The 25,038-nt window shown below is 42.6% G+C and overlaps 1 protein-coding gene and 1 pseudogene across 3 annotated transcripts in view; one reads left to right on the forward strand and one right to left on the reverse strand.

Moving 5' to 3' along the window:
- The window catches only part of PCSK5 (proprotein convertase subtilisin/kexin type 5), a 470,824-nt gene that overhangs the window by 405,101 nt on the left and 40,685 nt on the right, over positions 1-25,038 (forward strand). For 2 of the 3 annotated variants that reach the window (XM_078366047.1, XM_078366053.1), the window contains exons 25-29: positions 9,331-9,373; positions 12,320-12,456; positions 14,207-14,407; positions 19,891-19,971; positions 23,889-23,972. In XM_078366047.1, coding sequence (XP_078222173.1) covers positions 9,331-9,373; positions 12,320-12,456; positions 14,207-14,407; positions 19,891-19,971; positions 23,889-23,972 — 546 coding nt within the window. The remainder of the gene's footprint in view (positions 1-9,330; positions 9,374-12,319; positions 12,457-14,206; positions 14,408-19,890; positions 19,972-23,888; positions 23,973-25,038) is intronic. The other variant, XM_078366050.1, reaches the window with a different exon arrangement.
- On the reverse strand, positions 3,618-4,703 carry LOC144578130 (pre-mRNA-splicing factor RBM22 pseudogene; annotated as a pseudogene).

Here is a 25,038-nt window from a genome sequence, read left to right on the forward strand (position 1 = left end):
GTTTTTCAGCCATTGTCCCTCTCCCACAGTAGTCCCCAGTGTCTTTTTCCATCTTCCTGTACATGGGATTCACCATTCTTGATATCATTTGTGATTCATGGGAGAAGGTCAAGACAGTAACATTAACAGTTTGGAAGAAGTTGATTCTAACCCTTATGAATGACTCTGAGGGTTCAAGACTTCAATGGAGAAAGTGATTGCAGAGGTGACGGAAATGGGAAAAAAACTAGAATTAGAAGTGGAACCTGAAGATGTGACTGAATTACTACAATTTCATGATAAAACTTGAACAGGTGAGGAATTGCTTTTATGGTTGAGCAAAGAAAGTGGTTTTTCAAGATGGAAACTTCTCCTGGTGAAGATGCGGTGAACAGAATATTACATAAATTTAGTTGATTAAGTAGCAGCAGTTCTTTCAAAACTCAAATTTTGAAAGAAGTTCTACTGTGGGCAAAATGCTATCAAACAGCATCGCGTGCTACAGAGAAATCTTGTATGTAAAGGAGGGTCAATCAATGTAGCAAATTCCACTGGTTTCAAGAAATTGCCACATTCATCCCAGCCTTCAGAAACCACCAATCTGATCAGTCAAGCAGTCGTCAATACCAAGGCAAGACCCTCCACCAGCAAAAAGATCTGAAAGTTCAGATAATCATTAGCAGTTTTTAGCAACAAAGTATTTCTTAATTAAGGTGTATACATTTTTTAGACATAATGCTATTGCTTACTTAATAGACTACAGTATAGTATATTTCTTTTATATGCACTGGGAAACAAAAGGGTTTGTGTGACCTGCTTTATTCTAACATTTATTTCATTGAGGTGGTCTGGAACTGAACCCATAATATCTCTGAGGCATGCATGTACTATAGTTTTTAAAAATATATTCCCAACAGATAAACTTTCAGATTGTGTTTTTACCAAGACATAATCATTGATGATTTTCATCTAGAAAGTTTGTTCTGAGGAATAAATTTATATACTGAAGCTACAGAAGGTGGTGAAGAGGTGGAAAACTTAGAATCTAATCATATCATTCAAACATTATCATTCAAATCTGTATTTCTACTTACCTCCTGACCCAAAAATGCAAGATGAACAAGTTAATTAGAATCAAATAATCCATCTATAAAGAAGGGCTGGAAACCAAATGCAGGGGATTCCTTATGTACATGTAAGTGAGTTACCCCATCAGAGAGCTATTTCTTCTAGTTACAATCTTAAGGAACCAAACTCATAACATGTTTTGACAAGGTTAAATGTGGATTTATTAGCTCAGATGTAGCATTTGATTAGGTGTGGCCTGGGTCACTGGTCTCCAGAGAGAGGTATGCAAATGTTTATTTTTATGTTATCCTCCTAAATCTTAAATTTTCTACTCTCACATCTTTTTAATATATGTGAAATATTCATTGATATGGTTTGACTGTGTCCCCACCCAAATCTCATCTTGAATTGTAGCTCTCATAATCCCCTCGTGTCATCCCACCCAGTGGGAGCTAATTGAATCATGGGGCGGGTTTTTCCCATGCTGTTCTCATGATAGTGAATAAGTTTCATGATGTCTGATGGTTTTATAAAGGGCAGATCCGCCACACATGCTCTCTTGCCTGTCGCCATTTAAGACATGCCTTTGCTCCTCCTTTACCTTCCACTATGATTGTGAGCCATTGGGAGGCCTCTCCAGCCACATGGAACTGAGTCCATTAAACTTCTTTTTCTTTTCTTTTTTTTTTTAATGGAGTGTTGCTCTTCTTGCCCAGGCTAGAGTGCAATAGCACCATCTCAGCTCACTGAAACCTCCATTTCCTGGGTTCAAGCAATTCACCTGCCTCAGCCTCCGGAATAGCTAGAATTAAAGGCATGTGCCACCACCCTCAGCTAATTTTGTATTTTTACTAGAGACAGGGTTTCTCCTTATTGGTCAGGTTGGTCTCAAACTCCCAACCTCAGATGATCTACCTACTTTGGCCTCCCAAAGTGTTGGATTTACAGGCATAAGCCACCGAGCCCAGCCCGCCTCTTTTTCTTTTAAATTACTGAGTCTTTAGCATTTCTTTATAGCAGTATGAAAATACCACTAATACATGCATGTACTAGTACATAATAATGAATAAGTTATATACACACATATATTAGTATGCAAGTGGTGGGTGAGCATAACGTGTATAAATGTTATATTTTTTAACATCCTAATATTTTAAGTCGAGTGATTAATCAAAACAGTGTGGAGCAGGCTGGGTGCATTGAGTAGAACATGTGGCCCAAATCCTGGAGGTAGGGGCAGAGTAATAGCACAGATGGGGACAGGGCAATAGCAGTTGAACATGGGCAGGCAATGCGCATCACAGCTGAAGGAGCACTCGGGGCGACAGGCAAGAGAGCATGTGTGGGGTATCTGCCCTTTATGAAACCATCAGACAGTGGCTTACACCTGTAATGCCAGCACTTTGGGAGGCCGAGGCGGGTGGATCACGAGGTCAAGAGATTGAGACCATCCTGGTCAACATGATGAAACCCGTCTCTACTAAAAATACAAAAGATTAGCTGTGCATGGTGGCACGTGCCTGTAATCCCAGCTACTCGGGATGCTGAGGCAGGGGAATTGCCTGAACCCAGGAGGCGGAGGTTACGGTGAGCCGAGATCACGCCATTGCACTCCAGCCTGGGTAACAAGAGCAAAACTCCGTCTCAAAAGAAAAAAAAATGAAACCATCGAACTCAGCCTAGGAGTCTCCCAAGAGCACATAACAGCCATGCACATTCACCTATCATCCTAGGCAGTAACCTAGTAGGTTCTTGCAGTAACAGAGCACAGGACAGACAGGTTTCAATAGGAGTGGTGGGGGGAGTCTGGTTAGCATGAGCTATGAATTAAAGTCCCAGAAGTTTGAATGAGATTGCCAAAGATAAGATAGGAGTACCCTGAAATTGACCCCCACCCCCACCACCGAGTTTTGCAGAGGGTTGATTCTGCCTAAACATAGTGTCTACTTCATGGCCAATTGTGGCATATTATGATAAAAAGCTATCTTTAAGACATTGAGTCTCTTCTGTTTCCCCCAAAAGAAAAATAAACATGCAAAAAGAATAATAAAATTAGGAAAAAAACAAGTTAGAAGCATTTTAGCTAGTATATTCCTCTTTTTTTGATCAGAATACAAAGACATTTCATTTTTGTCTTCTTTTTAAATAGTGGATTATTAAATTTCTTGGGCAATAAATGAGAAAAAGAAAAGCAAAGAAAAGATCTGGGCTGTAATGGGTACTGGTTTCTACTTATCTTTCTGATAATGTTAATTTGAAACAGTTCAATCACACTTAGCCACTACAAAAATTAGTACTAGTTACCTTATTGTAGATGATAAAATACAATATACCCAGTGGACATAAACATGTTCAAAAGGTTTTTTTCCTGCAGGTCAATTTTTCCCCCCATAAACAGAGGTGAAGTGAACATACAATTGGGTTGGTAATTTTGTTGCACATTGCAATTCACCCAGCTGTTTATCATCCACAGAAATGAGGAAGACAGGTTTTAGGTTTTATATGTCATGTGATATTAATAGCCAGATGTTTTAATCGATCCTTTGAATATGTGTAGAAAAGCATGGTCATCATTTTTCACCTGCCCACATCTGAACACACTCAGATACCATGGAAACCACAACAGAAGAAAACAATATACTTATTCTAAGAGGGATGTTTAAGTGTCCTTTCTTCCATACAGCCCTAGGGTGTGATAATGTGCCAGGGTCTGCTTTGTTTTCGGGCATGAGCTCCCATCTCTGAGGGTCCTGAGAAAAGCAAAGCACAGATGGGGGCAGGGCAATAGCAGTTGAACATGGCCAGGCAATACACACCACAGCTGAAGGAGCACTCGGGGGTAGCTTGAAGTCATTGGCAGATGCATCTGCTGCTGCTGCAGGAGGAATTGCTCCCAGCAGTGCTGGAATTGGCTCTAGCTGGATTCCAGGGTCTGGGGTTCTGTCATTTTCCTTTCCTCTGGCTGCCTGGGATCTTCCCATTTTACACTGAGTCTGCAGCCATTGACGATTAACTTATTAAAGGACTTCTCTGCAGCCACTTGTGCAGCCTGCCCTGTGGAAACCTGGATGAAAGCACACCATTGTCTCTGCACAATAGGGATTGTCCAGATCTCTCTAAAGAGGTAGAGATTATTTCTTAAGATCTCGGGAATGGTATCACCCAGACCACTAACATCTAGTGTGGGGATAGACTTGTCCTCTGGTAGTTCCAGATGAGGTGTGGTTGAATCCTACTATAGAAGTGTATCTGCTACAGGGTCATTGATTCCATAATATCGATCTTTAATATCTGATCAGCAAGGGAATCATGTGGACCTGTAGGCTTCTCATGTCTGTATGGAAACTCCTCTCCTCTCTTACCCTCTCCCTTCCCCCAAAAGGAGAAAATGTGGGGCTTATTCCTTAGGTAATAGGGTATGGTCTGGCCAGTTTGTCCAGCATGTCACTGGTGGATGTGGCTTTCCTCAGCAGGCCAACTGGCCATCTTCAATCTGAGTTAGAAACCCCTCTCTCCACATTCTGCATGTAGTACTCTTCTCTGACATCTGACTTTGGCATGTCATCTTATAAAGACAATTCTGTATCACAAACCTGGATGGGCAGGCCATGCTCCAGGTCTAAGAGGCAGGTCTGGGGCCGGGTGCAGTGGCTCATGCCTGTAATGCCAGCACTTTGGGAGGCTGAGGCGGGTGGATCACAAGGTCAAGAGATCGAGACCATCCTGGTCAACAGGGTGAAACCCCGTCTCTACTAAAAATACAAAAAATTAGCTGGGCATGGTGGCACGTGCCTGTAATCCCAGATGCTCAGGAGGCTGAGGCAGGAGAATTGACTGAACCCAGGAGGCGGAGCTTGCAGTGAGCCGAGATTGCGTCATTGCACTCCAGCCTGGGTAACAAAAGCGAAACTCCATCTCAAAAAAAAAAAAAAAAAAAAAAAAGGCAGGTCTGACAGACATGGTTCAGTCTTCTGCAGGTTTGACACACTTTATTCTTCTTGAAATGCATGTGGACTCCAGGGCACCAGCAAAATTGTGAATGGCCTGGCATAGATTTTGCATTGTTCCTCATACTTTGCTTTGGTCATTCAGATATAAGAGTTTCCTCTAAGACATGTCTGATATGGAATGGAGAAGTATGCATCTTCCCGATGTTTCCTGTTTAAGGTGTTGAAACCAAGACAGGCACCATCTTGAGGGGGTCTTGAGGTAGTGGTAGCTTTTAGGTGGGAGAGACAACCACCATCATCCTGCCAAGCCTAGCCCTTCTTCATTCCCCTGTTCCTGAGGCCCTGGGTGATTGCCTTTGACATCATATGATTCTCATTTCTTGATTCAAGGTGAAACTCACTTCTCAGGAATCCCCATTCTCGGAGAAAACTCTGGATTTCCTGGTCTCTCCAAGGACTGGCCTGTAATCCCAGGGCTTTGGTAGCCTGAGGCAGGAAGATTGCTTGAGGTCAAGAGTTCAAAACCACCTGGGCAACACAGTGAGACCCCATCTTAAACTGCATGCTTTTCTGCTAGAAAACAGATAAATAACCTGGAAGTCCAGTTTTTTTCACAAATGTCTTTATCCAGTGACAAAATAACTTCCACGTAATTGCAGCACTTTGGGCAGCCAAGGCAGAAGGATCACTTGGGATCAGGAGTTTGATATCAGCCTGGATGCCATAGGGAGACCTGGTCTTTTCGGCCAGCCAGCATGGCCATGGTGGCCAGGCTCACCCTGTAATTGTGACATTGAATCTTCATAAAATGCCAGCTTCCTGACTTGAGCTGACATTTTATTTCTCACGGAGCAGCAAGAGGCCAGGACGCTCTCATGGTCTGCATCGGGTTGCCATGGTTATGTTTACCCTCCACTTGTGTGTATCCTGAATTATGGGACACCAGGTTTATATAAACCATAAAAACAAATTCTCCTCTAGACGTTCAAGTTTAAAATATCTCCTTTCCAATACATCTTATAGGTAAGATATGCACAGCTCCCACTGTGGCCCTCATCCATCCAAATTCAATGGTGAAGGTGATCGGTATTATTGAGAACAAAATAAAATGGCACAGAATGTAAACTGACTGCTGAAGGTGACATTGAAGCAGGAGGCAATGTCTCCATAGGACAGTGAGTTCATGATGAGTGACAGTATGGATGATCCCCAAAGATACAATGGGAAGGGGACTCTGGGGATCATGAAGAGCTCTCAAGATAGAGTGGACATTGTAGTCCTGCCCACCCAAGCCCATATAAGTGAGACAGTAAAAATGAGTTTCTCAAGACAGAAAGACGGCATCCCTGTCCTGACGAGGCATCTGCTCACACGTTCTCCTTAGCAGGGATATGAGCAGCTGGAAACCAGCCACTGTTTCAGAAGGCTTTTTTCCAAACGTGTGAGGCTCTCTGAATTCTGACTGAGTTTTCCCCTTCTCCCCCTCAAATATGCTCTCTCAGCTCAAAAGTTTGACAAGATCAAATCACCAGAGCTATTTAAACATCCTACTTTGGATAACACCTTCCAAGATAGCTAACAACTGTAGCTTGTTTAGACTCCCTTCCCATTCCCCTTGTCACACACAGACTAGAAGCCAAGAAAATTCATCTTTCTCCTTAAGCCACCCCTCCTTACCATCTAAATGCCAAGCTGACTTAGAGTCAACTTCTAGATTTGGGATTGTTACCTTCTTCCCTAATCTCATAACAGCAGCCTCTCAGTGGTCAAGCTAAATTCACTTAGCTTAGGTCTGACTTGTGGATCTTCTGAGGTGGAAAATTTTTTTTTAAATAATTCTCATTTTTTAGAACAACTGGTAATAATGAGAAAAACGAATGGGCATTCATCAGCTGTTATAAGACACAGTTCCTGTTCTATGCATTATTCATTTATGCAAACTGTTGTAAAGGTACCAAATTCACTGTGCAACTGGGCTGGAAAAGTTCCTGAACTCAAGATTGCATTGGTATGCACATTTCTGAGGCTTGGTTCTGTTTAACATTCTCATCAGTGACCCGCTTAAAGGAGCAGAGAGCAAGCTCATTAAGTTCCTAGATGGGAGGGATGACCAGAACATTAAAGAACAGGATTAGAATTTCCCCAGCCCTTGCCGAATTAGCAAAACTGTTAGAGTCAAATACATTCATCAGGGAGGCAGAGTAAAGTAAGCTGACCAAATGCAAGCTGAGGGGTAGGTAGTTATTTAGAAACTGAAAAGAATACAGATGCATAGACTCATAAGGGAAAATGAACTAGCCCAGTGGAACCAGTGGTATTCATTGGGGCCTCTGCACACCTTTGCAATGGTCTCAGATCCCCAGTTTGTGAATTGGCCTTCCCCAAGATTTCTAAGAATTCCAGGAAGCTTTTCTCATGGGCATCTCTAGCTTCAGTTCCTGGTTCCACCTAATTAGCTTGGTTTCTGGCTCATTTCACTGTCCTGTCTTAGTCACCGTATTACAAACCATGTTGACCCAGACATTAAAAACCATTTCTCTCCCATGAGCAGATAACAGCTTCCTGCAGAAGGGCCCTTCTATCTCTTTGACTGTCTTGGCTCTTGTTCAACTCTTCCAATTACACTTCTACCCCAAGGAGCTTAACAAAGTAGTTTCCTAAATATAGACAGTTCTTTTCCTAAGAGGAACTCTGAAACCAGCTGTTACGACAATTACAGGCACCTGTGTCCCCTAGCAAAGATGAGTATGACAAAGTCACGAGCCGATAGTGCTTATAGTCAGGAGATGTCAAATTCTGTGAAGTAGCAGGGAATAGACATCTTTGGTCTCTTGCAATTACTCAACTCTGATTATATAGCATAAAAGCATTCTTGCACAATACATATAAATAGATGGCAAAGTCAAGGTCCTGGGGTGGGCCATAGTTGCCAACTCTTGCTAGGTTCAACTTCAGAATCTGTGACTTTCTGGGAGTCTTAACAACCATCTTGTCCAACCAGCTCATTTTACACCTGCAGAAACCAGGACCCAGAAAGTAAAATGACATTTGTGCAAGTTCACAAGATAGTTAAGCCTGAGTTGAAATTTCCAACAGGTAGCTCGATTTCCAGGTCAGCACTCTTTCCACTGCACCATCATCAGGCTATTTCCAGAAAGTTCTGCAGATCCCTGCTTTAATTGGCAGAGCCTTTGCTAGAAATTTTCCCACTTAACATTTGGTGCAATGCATTCATTGTATTATGTGTAGTACACAGTAATATCATTCAGTAGCCTCCCTAGAACCGGAGATGAATATGTGACTAAGATTTGGGTGAGGCTGTCTCTACCTCCTAAAGGCAATCTGAGAAAATCAGAACAGGCCAGAATAGATTAGAAAGGAAAGCTATGCACAAAGCTCAAATGATAATAGTTTTGTTAATTAAAGGTGACATAAAATTGTCACATACCAAGAGGAACATTTTAAGGAGGAGCAGTTGCCTTTCATCTCCTATTAAAATAAAAAGAGCAAGACTGGAGGGTAGGTGAGATCACAGAAAGAATCTGCCAGAGATAACTCTGTTACGTGCAAGAACTGCAAGCCAGAGAAAGTCATAGAATTCACTTCATAGCCATATCTGAGAGTTGCATCTTCTGGGAAGTGTTAGGAGAGAGAGAAATAGACTATGATGATGACTCTCAAAATTCTTTCTCTCTTGAAGTCCCCTGAAAGCTGCAGGAAAGAACCCTTCTCGGAGCCAACAGGGATGCACTGAATCATTACTCTTAATAAGAACAGGGCAGTTTTTTTTTTTTTTTTTTTTTTTTTTTTTTTTTTTTTTTAAGAAAGTTGTGACAGGCATAACCTGAAGTGGATACTTGGGAAAAATAATTGTGCTAATTTCAAAGGGGTGTCCCAAATGATGCTCATTTTCATTGGCAAGATTCTGGGGTAACTGATGGAAAACCCTCTATTCAGAAGCTTGTAGCCCCTTCCAAATATTTGTGTGTGGACTTGCTCATCCCTCTACCTCAGTAGAGGCCAGGGGGTTCTTGATGTGGCTGATCATTGATCTTTAATTTGAAGACCCAGTAGCTGGAGCCTATTCCTCCTTGAAAGTAAGGGCCAAATGTTTATGAGAACTCTTACTACGTTTGATAAAGATAAATCCTAGTGTACATCTTGTTACTAATTAAAAATGGTACAATCTGTTCAAGTGTTATTTCTGGAAGTACATTTCATGAAAGTATCCCACAGGATTGTTTATCCCAAGCTACAACTTCTCCAGAGTCTATTTTTCAAAATGACAAATTCCTCATTATTATTATTTTTCATTATTTTCATTTTTTTCCAGATGATCCAGGAATCTGCACATCTTGCGCTATGGGGTATTACATGTAAGTCTGGCTTCCTTGTATGGCACTGACTTTTCTGCAGTTTAAGCATTACTGACTTAATCCTCAACCCTGTGATTAAAGCAAAGTGGCCCTGTAGCCCGAAGCAACTCTGTCCTGTCAGGCTATTAATGAGCAATTCTTGGATTTAGCAATAAGAGCCCAGCTGTTTCCTTGCCTCGAAAGGAGGCCATCTCTTTCTTGATCCTGGAAGTCATCCAGCCTGACACTGGGGTCTAGGAATCCTGCCACGGGTTACCAAGATTCAGATCTTGCTGTTCATGGACAGACCTTAATAACATACCTGGTCCTAAGCATGTTTGTAAATGTCAGCATGGAGACCTTGTCCTTAACGAGAGTGAAGGCTCCAGGGTGAAGCCAAGTGCCATGCTAGCTCTTAATCAACTCCTAGGTAACTTAGAGACACAGAGCACTAGGTTAAATGAAATACAGTTAACCATCACTCCCAATGTACTCTAATAAAAATCCACAAAATCAAAAATGCCATGTTTCAATATCAGCTCCTCTTCTATTCTACCTTCCAGCACACCCTGTTGACTGTCTAGAAGAAAAGCCAAAGAGAAAGGAGATGCAAAGGAAAGGAAAGCCCTGTGTAATGCACGGGCTGCATAGTCCCTCCCTGTCCTCCTAAGAACTCAGGAGTTTTGTGATATGCAAACTCTCACGACTGTTTCATCTCTTGATCATTCCACTGAGATTGTCAGAAACACAAGGAGGATGTTAATCCCCTGAAAAGAAAACTGAAGCTCAGAGAGGGGTGAGATTTTACTCAGGTTGCACCACAACTAGTGACAGGTCTAGATTTGGGACATTTGGGCTTTGGCAGGTCACCTCCTCTGTCACCACATTGCCTTTTCCCTCCATCCATGGAACCCACCTGTCCAAAAACAAATACACTTGAAATGTGGTAATAGGTGGGAAGACAGAAGGAGTGGATACAGTGGGAGAGAAAGGGAAGTCCAATAAGCTGAAACATACTAAAAATGATCAGTTAACTTTATCAGTTCTTAGCTTTATGGTTTTAATCTAACTTTTCCAGAATAGCCTGCCATTCTCTGCATTGATCATGTCTCACATCACTGCACTCCTGACACACTTTGTTTTTTTTACGTATGTTTGTTTTTGTTTTTAGACAGAGTATCATTCTGTGGCCCAGGCTGGAGTGCAGTGGCATGATCTCTGCTCACCACAACCTCCACCTGCCAAGTTCAACCGATTCTCATGCCTCAGCCTTCATAGTAGCTAGGATTACAGGCGCATGCCACCATGCCCAGCTAGTTTTTGTATTTTTAGTAGAAGAAACAGGGTTTCGCCATGTTGGCCAGGCACTGTTAAACTTTGTTAAGCATCCTCTGTTAAACTTTGGAGCCAAACCTGTCTGCTTCTCCAGCTCACCACAACTTGTAAATGTGCATGTTTCATAAAACCCTTTGAGAAACAAATACCCGGAAACAACATGCTCCAATGTCACTAAGGGTAAAACATGAGAGATTTGTTTCAAGAAACAAACATATGTAATACTTGAAAACATTTAGCAATTTTGAATACAGTGAGCGAAATGCTAAACAGTAGAAGTTATTGCCAGGCATGATGGCTCACACCTGTAATCCCAGCACTTTGGGAGACCAAGGTGGGAGGATCACCTGAAGTCAAGAGTTTGAAACTAGCCTGGCCAACATAGGGAAACCTTATCTCTACTAAAAATACAAAATTAGCTGGGTGTGGTGGCACACCTGTGATCCCAGCTACTAGGGAGGCTGAGGCAGGAGAATCACTTGAACCCAGGAGGCGGAGGTTGCAGTGAGCCAAGATCACACCATTGCTCTCTAGCCTGGGTGACAGAGGGAGACTCTGTCTCAAAAAAAAAAAAAAAAAAAAAGCTGTTAAGGAAGAAATGCAAAGGTTTCCCCTGATAGCATGCTGATGCTTTGAAATTCATCAAGCGGGGGGTCAACTTCAGTTCACTCCCCCTTCACGTAGGCCTGCAATTCAGTGGAGTCTGAATTACAACATTTTACTGTATAATGAGAATAACAGTTAACATTCATAAAAATATTTATAAATAAAAGCTAAGGCATTTTGCTACTATTGTTAATAATCTGATCACAGACATTTTAGTAAGCTGCTTGGACTCAACACTAAGCTATTTAAGGCCTCAGTGCCAGTTGCTATGTGACAAATCATGCAAATGACCTTTTCACACAGACTTTGGTTAAAATCCCAGTCCCACCTTTAACTAGCTATGTGATTTTGAGCACTTAAACTTGAGCTCCAGTTCCCTTATCTAGAAATTACAGATACACGATATCTACCATAAGAGATTTATACAGATTTCGATGAACTAATACTTGACACATAATCAGTACTCTATAAGTATCAGTACCCCTTCCTTCTCCCAGCTGCTATGATAAAGAGTCCTTGGAGGTCCAAAAGGCGGTGTTTAATGACTTGGGTTGGGGGTTGGTCCAACAGACCAAGCCTGAAATTCAATTATCTACTCCTGTTGAAAATGCTGCACAGGCTGGGTGCAGTGGCTCACACCTGTAATCCCAACATTTTGTGGAGCAGAGGTGGGCAGATCACCTGAGGTCAAGAGTTCTAGACTAGCCTGGCCAATATGGTGAAACCCCCTCTCTAAAAAAAAAAAAAAATACAAAAATGAACCAGGCATGGTGGCACACACCTGTAATCCCAGCTACTTGGGAAGCTGAGGCAGGAGAATCACTTGAACCTGAGAGGCAGAGGTTGCACTGAGCGGAGATCACACCACTGCCCTCCAGCCTGGGTGACAAGAGCAAAACTCCATCTCAAGCAAACAAAACAAAACAACAAAAAACCCCACATAGATATATAAGGAAATTAAATTAGGGTGGTGAAGAGAAATACATCAACATTCGTCGTGAAAGAAACGATGTCCTTTTCCTCTAGGTTTGATCACCATTGTTATAAAATCTGTCCTGAGAAGACCTACAGTAAGGAACTGGAATGCAAGGCATGCAATAGTAACTGTGGCAGCTGTGACCAGAATGAGTGTTACTGGTGTGAAGAGGGCTTCTTTCTCTTGGGTAAGTCAGAAAATGGCACCGTCTGAGGTGAGAACCAGGCACTGGAGCTCCACCCAGTCTGGACCACAGGAGTGCACATGTGATTGATTTCAGGGTCTGTGCGTGTGGGCACCTCTGGCCCAAGGAGGAATTTTAATTTGGTTTGGAAATAAACATTAGCCAGGACCATCTCCTTCTGCTTTTATTACTGAAGCATATTTCCTGTTCCACTAATTAATCTCAAATATCTTCAAGCTGATGGAAACAAGACTGAACTGGATGGAGACAGGGAGTGGGGACCTGAAGAAAAATGTTTTGGCATTGAAGTCACCTCAAATATTCGGAACTCTGACCCTTGTCTTAAGACTTAATCCAGCATATATATCCTTGTACTGTAAGAATCTAACAAGATCTTAGGTTTCGGTCAACTCACTGTCTTTGATGGAAATGGATAGTTAGGAAAGAAATATAGTGTGCATCTTCCAACTGAGGAAATATTAACCCAATGCACTTGAGAGTTTGGGGGAGAAAGAATGAGAAAGACAGCCCACAAAGATCTTCAGTGGTTCTCTACATAGAGACTTATTTTATTTGTAGTTTTTCAAGGCCTCAAGGATTCTGTATTTGATGCTCTGAACCCTTTAATGGCCAATGTAAATTCTCAGTTGAAAGAGGGCTTAGGTAAAAAGTGTTGTTTTTTTTTTTTTTCAGACGAAGTCTTGCTCTTGTCAACCAGGCTGGAATGCAGTGGCGCCATCTCCACTCACTGCAACCTCTGCTTCCTGGGTTCAAGTGATTCTCCCGCCTCAGCCTCCTGAGTAGCTGGGATTACAGGCACCCTTCACAGTACCTGGTTATTTTTTGTACTTTTAGCAGAGACGGGGTTTTGCCATGTTGGCCAGGCTGTTCTCGAACACGTGACCTCAGGTGATCCACCCATCTTGGCCTCCCAAAGTGCTGGGATTATAGGCGTGAGCCACTGTGCAGGGCCTAGATTTATTAAAACACATTTCTTGGTTAAAATAAGCTAAAGCAATCTTGGTTTTTTTAAAAACAAAGGCAAAAGGTGGGCACAGTGGCCTGGCCAACATGGTGAAACCCCATCTCTACTAAAAATATATAAATTAAATTTTATATATTTTAAATTTTATTAAATATAAAAATATATGAATGGGAAATGCATTCCATAAAGTCCTGGGAGTATTTGAGCCAATGCCTACAACCTTCTCCTGACTTCTTTTTCTTCAAAAACAGGATCGAGAGTGTAACAGGAGAGTAGAGGGTTCCAGAGAACAAGCACTAATTATCCACACCTTTAAGAGGATGGAAAGCAGATTGCAGTCACCCTGGGTCATCTCAGAGGACACCCAGGCAAATTACAGAGTGCTTTTGAGAGGATATAGCTGCCCAGGTGGTACCAGCACATTTTTCTGTTGTGCTTTGGGTTTCGTTTTGTTTTGTTTTTCAAGCACAGATTCAGATTCAGATAGAAAAGGTAATTAGCTGTGCCTGGTAACACACACCTGTAGTCCTAGCTACTCAGGAGGCTGAGGCAGGAGAATCACTTGAACCTGGGAGGTGGAGGTTTCAGTGAGCCAAGATCGTGCCACTGCTCTCTAGCCACAGCAACAAAGAGAGAGACTCCATCTCAAAATAATAATAAAAACAAATGCAAAGACAAATGTCCCTAAGATTTTCTCCAGCCTCTTTAGAACTTGACCTTGCATAAAGCACCAAAGCCTTCATGCTTTCTCTCTGTGTTCTCACACAGGTGGCAGCTGTGTGAGGCAATGTGGCCCTGGCTTCTATGGTGACCAAGAAATGGGAGAATGTGAGCCCTGCCACCGAGCATGTGAAACCTGCACAGGCCCCGGCCGTGACGAATGCAGCAGCTGCCCAGAAGGACTGCAGCCACTGCATGGGATGTGTGTGCGTGCCACCCAGACCCAGGTGGAGGGCAAATTCTGGAATGGTATGTGCCTTCCAAACAGAGATCACAGGGTCTGTGCATGTGGGCATCTCTGGCCAAAGGAAGAATTTTACAGCAAAACTCCCTCTCTAGAAAAAAAATACAAACATTAATCAGGCATGGTGGTGTGCACCTATAATCCCAGCTACTTGGGAGGCTGAGGCAGGAGAATCACTTGCACCTGGGAGGCAGAGGTTGCAGTGAGCCAAGATCACACCACTGCACTCCAGCCTGGGCAAGAAGAGCAAAACTCCATCTCAAGAAGACAAAACAACACAACAAAAAACTCTGCATAGATATATGTAAAGAGATTAAATTAGGGTGGTGAAGATGAATACATCATGAAAGAAACGATGTCTTCTTCCTCTAGGTTTGCTCACCATTGTTATCAAACCTATCCTGAGAAGACCTAGGGCAGGGGTCTAGCTGCCTGCTCTGCCTTCCTTGTTCTATAACCCTGGTTTTTTAGTTATCCAGGAGAGAAAGGCTGTGCAGAGAAGCAAGTTGGGGTCATTCCTGAGTCTCTCTGATGCTTGTAGCAGGAGTGGGTAGGAAGCTGAGGTTGGCATTCAGCCAGCAGAGAGAGCCCAAAGGGCAATTTATGATTGCTCTACCTGCTTGAGTTCCTACCGGGATGAAGTAGGCCCAGAAGGAAAAGACTCACTTCTATCACAGGCATGTATCTTCTTAATACAGTAAAAGGAAATTTTACCTGTAGGGTAGGCTTTTCCAGTTAGACAAGGAAGAACTGCTCGAATGTGTTAGAATTTATGCTAAAAACAGATGGTCTCTGTGGCTGAGTTCTTAGAGCTCACCATCGTTCAAGCTTGCCTTTGAAAGTCGCTCTTCCCAGTTGCAGACAGGGAATGTGTGGAGCTTCCGAGGAGGGAGTGGAGGGCACAGGTGTGGGAGCTTGGGATCCGACAGCAAAGCCCTGCAGCTGCTCATTCCTCCCTGAGTCTTTAGAACACGCCTCCTCATACTTGAGCCTCGGTTGTAGGCTTCCTTGCAAGGTAATTACAAACTTTCAGCTACCTCTCCATGTTGGAGGTGGTCACAAAACAAAATCTCCCTGCTGGAAAAATCTGACTCATGTTCTATGCAGAGACAACTCACAAAAACAGGAGCTGCTCTTCATTTGATTTCGAGGCAGGAATTTGTTAAAAGGGTCACCGGTGCAGAGGCAATGGCAGTGAAAAGAGGGCTGCACAGGAGGAGTATGTTAAAGGCCTGGGGGAGTGACAGTTCTGTGGCTTTTGCCGGGCTCGAGAGGAGGTGTGCCCATGGCTGCTGTCTACCACTGCAGTTTTACATGTGTGACTTCAAGGAAGAGCAGCTCAGAGACCATCGAAACCCCAGCCGCCGAAGGCCAGGGAGAAAACGGGCCCTATTTCAGAGACATAGCTGGAGATTATTCAATGCAGATTGGGATATCTTCTGTGAGTTATAGCTGAACCAAAATGCTGAAAATGAGTTTGTCTGGCATTCAGGCATTTTAGAGGCGGTGCAAGCCAAGAGGAAAATGGTCTGGTGCTGTGTTTCTTGCTGAACATCTGTATTTTATCTGGCATCCAGACGATGACACAGTCCAGGGAGCCAAGAGTTAGAGCAGCCTTGATTCCCCAAATGACTTCACGTCCCTTCAACTGGACTACGCATTTTGCAAGCAGAAACCAGGCCTCAGTGGTTCCCTTTTGTCAAAGCACCACACCCACCCTCCACATTTTCTACTATCACAATGTAATGTTTTTGAAGAGAGGGAGGAATTAGTGCATTTGGGGATTTTTCGCTAATAGGGGATTGGGGACAGAGATGAGAGTGTTTCTCATGGCTGAACAAAAACAATCAAGTCAATGACAAAGCTGTACTTTCCCATTCCTATGATCTATAAGACATGCAGACCATTAACACAGAGAAGAAGCCATTTATTCACTAAGCAAGGTAAAGCTATAGCTCAGCTTCCTCCAGCATCGTTTCAGCACTGAAATGGATAGTTAATGGGAAATGCATTCCATAAAGTCCTGGGAGTATTTGAGCCAATGCCTACAACCTTCTCCTGACTTCTTTTTCTTCAAAAACAGGATCGAGAGTGTAACAGGAGAGTAGAGGGTTCCAGAGAACAAGCACTAATTATCCACACCTTTAAGAGGATGGAAAGCAGATTGCAGTCACCCTGGGTCATCTCAGAGGACACCCAGGCAAATTACAGAGTGCTTTTGAGAGGATATAGCTGCCCAGGTGGTACCAGCACATTTTTCTGTTGTGCTTTGGGTTTCGTTTTTGTTTTTCAAACACAGATTCAGATTAAGGTAGAAAAGGTAAGATGACACACACTTCAGTCTATTCTTTCGCCCATGCTGCTCCCCAGTGGAAACAAAAGATCATGTTTGCATCTGAAGACCACAAGCAAACCCATGAACATCTATCAGCACAGGCAAGGAAGACACCCTTGAAATAAAAGTCCAGCTAGAATTCCCTGCCCTCCTCTTTTAATAAGGTGGCTGATCAGGATGAGAATGACTACAGTGAGAGAGCCACCATTCTTTGCCAACTACCAACAAAGTGGGAATACCTCCCACCTAGTCCAAGGATGCAGATTCTTCCAGCTATGAGACAGTGCCTGACAAGTCCTCCAGCCAAGGCTAAGTAATCAAAGATGGGGCTGGACTCTCTTGTTCTTTCAGCCACCAAAAAGTCACTGCACAAATGTACAGATCATACCCAGACCCTCTGTCCTGATCATAAGTATATTGTGACAATTATTTAGTGTCCCTAAGTGGCAGGAATAAAACCAGTATTCAACAGGCTGCAAACAGCTTCAGCAGTGACTCAAGCATCCATCATGCAGCCTTGGGGGAAAGGTTCAGGTGTGGCAGACCATGGGCTCTGAAAAAAGATGATGGCTTCAGCTGGTTTCCTGAAGCCATTGTTTGGGAATGGCAACAGTTTCCTCTGTTACTATTAAACCATTTGGATTTTCTTAAGTGGTTTCCACCCAGTAGTGCTGGAAAGTCCTAGGAGTAATTTCTGTACATTTCTTCTACCCCTATTTCCATCATTGATTAAAACCATGTTACAGCAGGCTCTAATTACATACTCTGGCGATAGTCTAATCTACAGAACACAGCCATAGTGAATTCGCTTTTTGTCTGACCACATCCTAGCGATTTATCACTAACCCGTCTCTTGATCTTAATTCTTATCCTTGGGGAAAGACTAGAGTCCCAGAGTTAGTCATAAACACTGAAAGCCACTCACATGCGGAAAAAAAAAAAAAAAATCAGCTTCAATAGTGGGAAGATTTGTTGCCTAATAGTCACTGAACTTTAGAATAAACTTTAAAGATGCCTTGGAAATCTGATTTTTAGACTTTGTAGATGTGTACAGCTGCCTCACTTAGAAATGAGTACACCATGTTTAGTTATTTAACCAACCAGAACACAGAGTGAAAAAAACTAATGGCACTGTGTAAGTAATTAAATGTTTGGCCAGCAGGATGAAAGAACCATCTGTATCAGCTTGCACGGATTGTTATATACTCAGGAGTATGTGGATTGTTAAACCATTGACAGCTTGAAATTAACTATGGTGGGAGTATTTACACCACAGAAATTGGAAACACTACAAATCAGTTTTTGGTTTTTCATTTTTTAGAGACCTGTCCCACCAGCAACACTATTACTTTGGCTTCTATCAAACTACTTCAGAATTTAAATTCATTACTGAAAAATTCTAAATCCTGTGTCTACACCCTCTAGCAGATTCGAGCTTCAGAGAGTGATACACATGAATTCAAATCCAAGCTCTGTGATTTGTTAGCTGTGTGACCTTGAGCGAGTTACTCATCCTCTCTGAGCCTCAGTGTCCTTGTCTATAAAGTGAAAAGGTGAAACTGCCTCCCACAAAGTCATTTTAAGAAATAAGTGAGAGAATACATCTAAAGCTCTCAGGACACACTGAAGTCTACTCTACTCCCTATCCTTTGACTTGATCCAGTTTTAACGCTCGAAACACTAGTTTACTTTGAGAGCAGCATTCCCCGGCTCGTGAAAGAAAGCAATTTGGTCCCAGCACTTTGGGAGGCCGAGACAGGTGGATCACGAGGTCAAGAGATTGCGACCGTCCTGTTCAACAAGGTGAAACCCCATCTCTACTAAAAATACAGAAATTAGCTGGGCATGGTGGTGCGCACCTGTAGTCCCAGCTACTCGGGAGGCTGAGGCAGGAGAATTGCTTGAACCCAGGAGGCGGAGGTTGCGGTCAGCCGAGATTGTGCCATTGCACTCCAGTCTGGGTAACAACAGCAAAACTCCATCTCAAAAAAAAAGAAAGAAAGAAAGCGATTTGGGGCCATGCATGATGGCTCATGCCTATAATCCCAGCACTTTGAGAGGCCAAGGTGGGCAGATCATTTGAGACAAGGATTTCAAGACCAGCCTGGCCAATGTGGTCAAAACCCCTCTCTCCCAAAAATACAAAAATTAGCCAGGGGTGGTGGTGTGCACCTGTAGTCTCAGCTACTCAAGAGTCTGAGGCATTAGAATCACTTGAGCCCAAGAGGCAGAGGTTGCAGTGAGCCGAGATTGCACCACTGCACTCCATCCTGGGTGACAGAGCTAGACTCTCTCCCAAAAACAAAAAACAAAAAAAGCCATTGGGGAGGGTATAGAGATAAATAGAGGTCTGGGGGAAATGGCCCCAAAAAGAAGGCAGCAGATAATGGTAAGTCAGGATGCCTAATAGGCAGAATCCTGACTTAGCCAAGAATGTATAATCACAATGATGTTGAGAGTAGCTTTATTTATAATTTTAAAAAGAGAAGGGAACAATCTTAAAAATATAACAAAGGAAGAAAGCTAAGTAAATTACCATTTATACAAATAAATATGTAAACCATTAAAAATGATGTTTACAACCAGGCACGGTGGCTCATGCCTGTAATTCCAGCACTTTGGGAGGCCAAGGCAGGCAGATAACTTGTGGCCAGGAGTTTGAGATCAGCCTGGCCAACATGGCAAAACTCCATCTCTACTAAAAATACAAAAAATTAGCCAGGCATGGTGGTGCTCACCTATAGTCCTAGCTACTCAGAAGGCCGAGGCAGGAGAATCGCTTGAACCCAGGATCCAAATGTTGCAACAGGCCGAGATGATGCCACCACACTCTGGTCTGGGTGACAGAGCAAGGCTCCATCTTAAAATTTAAACATTATGTTTATGAGGAATGTTAATGACAAGAGAAAATGCCGATGAGATTTATAGTGTTAAATGCAGTGTGCAGGGTCAGTCTTATGTATACTGAAGCTATAAATGATCACACATCTATACATAGCTGTAACTATACTCACTCGATATGAAGATGAGACTTTCATGTGCCACAGTATACACACCAGACATTTCTGGGTGGTGGGATTATAGGTAAAGTTTATCTTCTTTATCCTTTTTGCATTAAGAAAAACTAAATACTTTTTTTTTTTAATAAAAAAGAAGCTGTGCCCACTGCAAACCTATCTGTGGTGAAGAGCCTGCTGCAGGAGCGACGAAGGTGGAAGGTTCAAATCAAAAGAGGTAACAGGGAAATAGGGAGGCGCCAATCACAGCAGCAGAGACCGTCTCTGGAGATGGTCTCTATGGAGAAATCACCCCAAGAAGCTGGGAGGCCAGTTGCAAATGGGGTGCAGAGATGCAGAGATCATTAGAGAGACATGGAGAGAGAAGGGGGCCATAAACACAAATGTCAGTGGAGGGAAGACTGTGAGAACTTCATCAGTGGAGACTTCTGTAACGTATAAGGACGTTCCTGACGTGCTAAATGGTCATGCCTGGCAGAGGCTAGCAAGAAAAGCCTCTGTCCTTGCAGAACATTAATAGGCTAAGGAAGCACCTTGCCTTCCCAGTCACCGCAGCATTTAGAAATCACAAAGACTGGAGAACACTAAATGGTCACCAGTAGGAGACAGAGAAGTCAAGTCGATGTATTCATACAATGGAATACTATGGAGCCACCAAAAAGAAGGAAGAGGTGCCTTATGTACTGATAAAGAATGATCTCCAAGTACACTGCTTGTTCACTTTACAGGCAAGGTGATAAACAGCGTGAATAGATATAGTTTGTATGAAAAAGGGTGGAGAAGGGATTGGGAGGGAGACATCACAGTACATGCCTTTTCTCCATTATGCAACATGTGCGAATTATGTATGTAATAAAAAATAAATAGAATAAATAAACCCCTTGCTTTATGTAGTTTAGCTAGTCATTTCTGAAGAATGAACACTGCACTTTCTGGGTCAAAGTTGTTCGTTTGCTCTTTCTTACTTATTTTTATTTATTTATTTATTCATTCATTCGTTCATTTATTTTTTGCAGTCCTGTGCAGTCTAGAATTTCTGGAATGGGAAAAAGAGAAACTGTGATCACGGTTAAAATTTACTTGCTGAGATTAAGACCCTTATTTTTTACGATAAAGAGCTCCTGCTGCGGAGGACTTGATCCTCTGCCCAGGCCTAATTGCTAAGTTAACTGCTTGTATAGATCTCCCTCTGGTGGACATATGAAGACATTACAGAACTTTATTTTATTTTTATTTATTATTATTTTTTAAGAGACAAGGTTCTGCTATGTTGTCCAGGCTGGTCTCAAACTCTTGGCTTCAAGTGATCCTCCCACCTTGGCCTCCCAAACTTCTGGGATTACGGACATAAGCCACCATGCTTGGCTGACATTACAATTTTTATGCCAGATGTATGTAGTAAAATATCAAATTGCCAGAATGTGAGATGCATGTAATTATAAATATGTGCATATGTGTAGATATAGACATTAAAGTTTACACAAGTATGAGAAAAATAACGAAAACTCATGTCTTTATAAATGTATTTTAGTATATAAATGATAACATCAAAGGAAAGTCAGTCTGAAGCCTGGACACACAACACTGAAGATTTGCAAGGTGTTCACTGTTTGACGAATATTGTTGTGTTATGATTCTTTGAACAATGCTCTCAGCCATTCAGTGAGCATCGTGACTGATATTAGCAACAGGATGGTTGCTCGCCTTTCGGCTGCCTTCTCTTTTGGGTTGAGTGATACTGCAAGTTTAAAAAGCCTTCAGGGACAGAATCAGATACTTTGAGAGGCATGCAGAACACGTTTGTGACAGTCTGTGGCTAAGGGGGCTCTGCACAAGGCTAAATTCAGCCCTTAGCAGATTCCCCAGAGAGAGTACATTGGTCAATCATCACCTTTAATTAGTATATTGGAAAACCAGGGGGCCAGCTGCAGTGGCTCACTCCTGTAATCCCAGCACTTTGGGAGACCGAGGCAGGTGAATCACCTGAGGTTAGGAGTTTAAGACCTGCCTGGGAAATATGGTGAAACCCGGTGTCTACTCAAAATACAAAAATTAGCCAGGCTGGGTGGTGGGCACCTGTAATCCCAGCTACTTGGGAGGCTGAGGTCAGAGAAACTCTTGAACCCAGGAGGAAAATGTTGTAGTGAGCTGAGATTGCACCACCACACTCTAGCCTGGGTGATGGAGCGAGACTCTGTCTTAAAAACAAAAAAAGAAAACCAGGGTAATTTTTTCAAACTAGGATAAAATCAATGACCCAGCATGGCAGCCTAATCATTTATATCTCCATCTCCACCTGTATCTGCACCTATCCCCATATCTGTACCTATCCATCCTATCTATTTATGTATCTTTCTCTCACCTGTATTTGAATCTAGTTTCCTCTATCGCAAAGCTCATCAGCTTTGTATCCATGACTATCAACATAGAAGCCAAGCAGTGCCTCCTGGTGCCACTCAGGTATGAAAGCAGAGGGAAGGGAGAGGGGAGTAAAACAAGGCTCAGAAATGGAGTGCAACAGTGACAGGAGAGAGACAACGGGAAGAAGGAACCACCATTCACCGCACCACTGAGTCACACACTTGACACACATCATCTCATTTAGTCTTCACTCTAAGGGCAAATCATTTTCTCTTATTTTAGAGACAAAGAAAGTAGGACTCTAAGAGTTTAATTACTGTATCTATGGTTACCCTACCCTTCGGCGGCACAGCTGGGATCTGAAGGCAGGTGTGACTAGAGCGCCATCTATACCCAGCTGACTCTCAGGACAAGAAGAAAGAAAATGAAAGGCAGGAGAGGAAGGAAGGGAGAAAGGGAGGGAGGAGGTAATGAAGGGAAATGGTAGGATATCAATACTGATTGAGGGTCAGGGTCATTTAAATCCCACATTCTGAGCTAGAACTTCATTTTCTGATTTTTCCCTGTGTGAGCCGTGCTGATTTCCGAGCAGTCCCTGAGCTCTAGTCAAGGTCTCAGTATGTATTGATTGAGTGCTGTCATTGAAGCTGTTCTGTCTCTGAAATTGTCCCATGGAGTTGCTGAGGTGACTTCCTGGGAAAGCCTCCCCATCAAATGCTGTTGGAAGGAAAGGGAGAAGGGAACACACACTTCCAATGTTTCCCTAGTTAATGGTGTATTAACCTGGGATAGCCTACTTAAAGCCCGACCAACCAGAAAGCTCATGAGCAGGGGATAATTCTGATGTTTAATGTTCGATGTTTAATTTTGGTGTTTGATTTGGGACAAATTTAAGATGAGATAAATTTAGGTTGCATACCACAGTATCAACTCTAAAGAACACAGAGACCCAAACATTGGCCAATAATGAAATCTGATTTTCAAAGAACAAAAACAAAAAGAAAAGAAGTTTCTTTACAAGAGGTACAATGACTTCTCAATTATCACCTTGGAGTGAAGAGAAATGGTCATTTGGCCAGGTGAGGTGGCTCACGACTGTAATCCTAGCATTTTGTGAGGCTGAGGTGGGTGGATCACCTGAGGTCAGGAGTTCAAGACAGGTCTGGCCAACATGGCAAAACCCTGTCTCTACTAAAAACACAAAAATTAGCCAGGCGTGGTGGTGCACACCTGTAATCCCAGCTACTCCGGAGGCTGAGGCAGGAGGATCACTTGAGCCTGGGAGGCAGAGGTTGAAGTGAGCCAAGATCATGCCACTGCACTCCAGCCTGTGCTACAAAACGAGACTCTGTCTAAAAAACAAAAACAAATGATCATCCAGCAATAGAAGTGATCACCTTTGACTCATAAACTCATTCATGATGCATACACACAAAACGAACTTACTCCCTCCCATTTTTAACACACAAAAGAAGTAATCATTTGTTAGTTCAGATATCCTCACAGTATTCAAGGCTGTCTTGTAAGATACTCCATATTCATGTGCTATCTTTCTTGATAATCAATTGCAAATGAAGGCGTAAGAGGAAAAAAAATGAAGTCTACACAATGGCAATGAGCCAGTGGAGACAATGAATAAGCTACTGCACAATCAAAAGGATTCCATTTGGGGCAGGAAAAGAGATTAGGTTACCCATGAGATCTTTTTTAGCACAAGAATCCTATGTGCCTGTTCAAAGGAGAAGTCTGAACTATTATTTCTTTCTCATGCAGATATTTTGAAAAAATACCAGGCTTGTCATTATTCTTGTAAAACCTGCAATGGATCTGCAACTCTGTGTACTTCATGTCCCAAAGGTTAGTATGTTGTGTGACGGAAGATGGCAGCAGTCAAGCCAATTCATTGAAATTCACATGTAGTAGCCTGGGCAACAGAGTGGGACCCCATATCTATAAAAAAAATTAGAAATTGGCTGGGCATAGTGGCATGTCCCTGTAGTTCCAGTTACTTGGGAGGCTGAAATGAAGGACTGCTTGATCCCAGGAGGTCAAGGCTGCAGTGAACCGTGATCATGCCACTGCACTCTAGCCTGGGTGACAGAGCAAGACCCTGTCTCAAAAAAAAAAAAAAAGTTTCTTAATCTAAAGCCATGATGAAGAGGGAGGAAGGAATAAGGGCAACAAGATAACAACTTGATAACTTATCAATCGTTTCATCATCTATAAAAACAAAAATCACAAATAACATAACTTCCCTGAATTAGAGGAATATTTTACTTAAACCGTATACTGACATAAAGAATGTTTAAGTGGGCTGAACGTAAGGCTCATGCCTGTAATCTCAGCACTTTGGGAGGCTGAGGCAGGAGGATCACTTGAGGCCAGGAGTTGGAGACCAGCCTGGCCAACATGGTGAAACCCCATCTCTACTAAAAATACAAAATTAGCCACACATGTTGGCACTTGCCTGTCATCCCAGGCTACTCAGGAGGCTGAGACATGAGATCACTTGAACCTGGGAGGCAATGGTTACTCTGTGCACTCCAACCTGGGTGAGACGCTATCTCAAAAAAAAAAAAAAAAAGACTGTTTACATGATCATTATGAAGTCCATGTTGAAATGTACAATGTTAATAATGGGATCTGATACAAAAGCAAAAAAGTTTACCATAGACAAGCCACGATTATAATCATATTAAATATAAAAGGTTATACTCAAAAAGCTAAAGCATTTTCCTAGAATTCTGGGTTTGAGAGTGATTTTGAAAATTGGTTTCCTTAATGAGTATCTGTTGTTTTTTTTTTAATTAAACAATAGTTGGATCTTCTGTTAAAAGGAGAGTTGGGTGGAAGAGTTGTAACTATGGGCTGGGTGTGGTGGCTCATGCCTGTTATCCCAGCACTTTAGGAGGCCAAGGTGGGT

This window comes from Callithrix jacchus, chromosome 1 (assembly GCF_049354715.1).
Source record: "Callithrix jacchus isolate 240 chromosome 1, calJac240_pri, whole genome shotgun sequence".
Classification (NCBI taxonomy): Eukaryota; Metazoa; Chordata; class Mammalia; order Primates; family Cebidae; genus Callithrix; species Callithrix jacchus.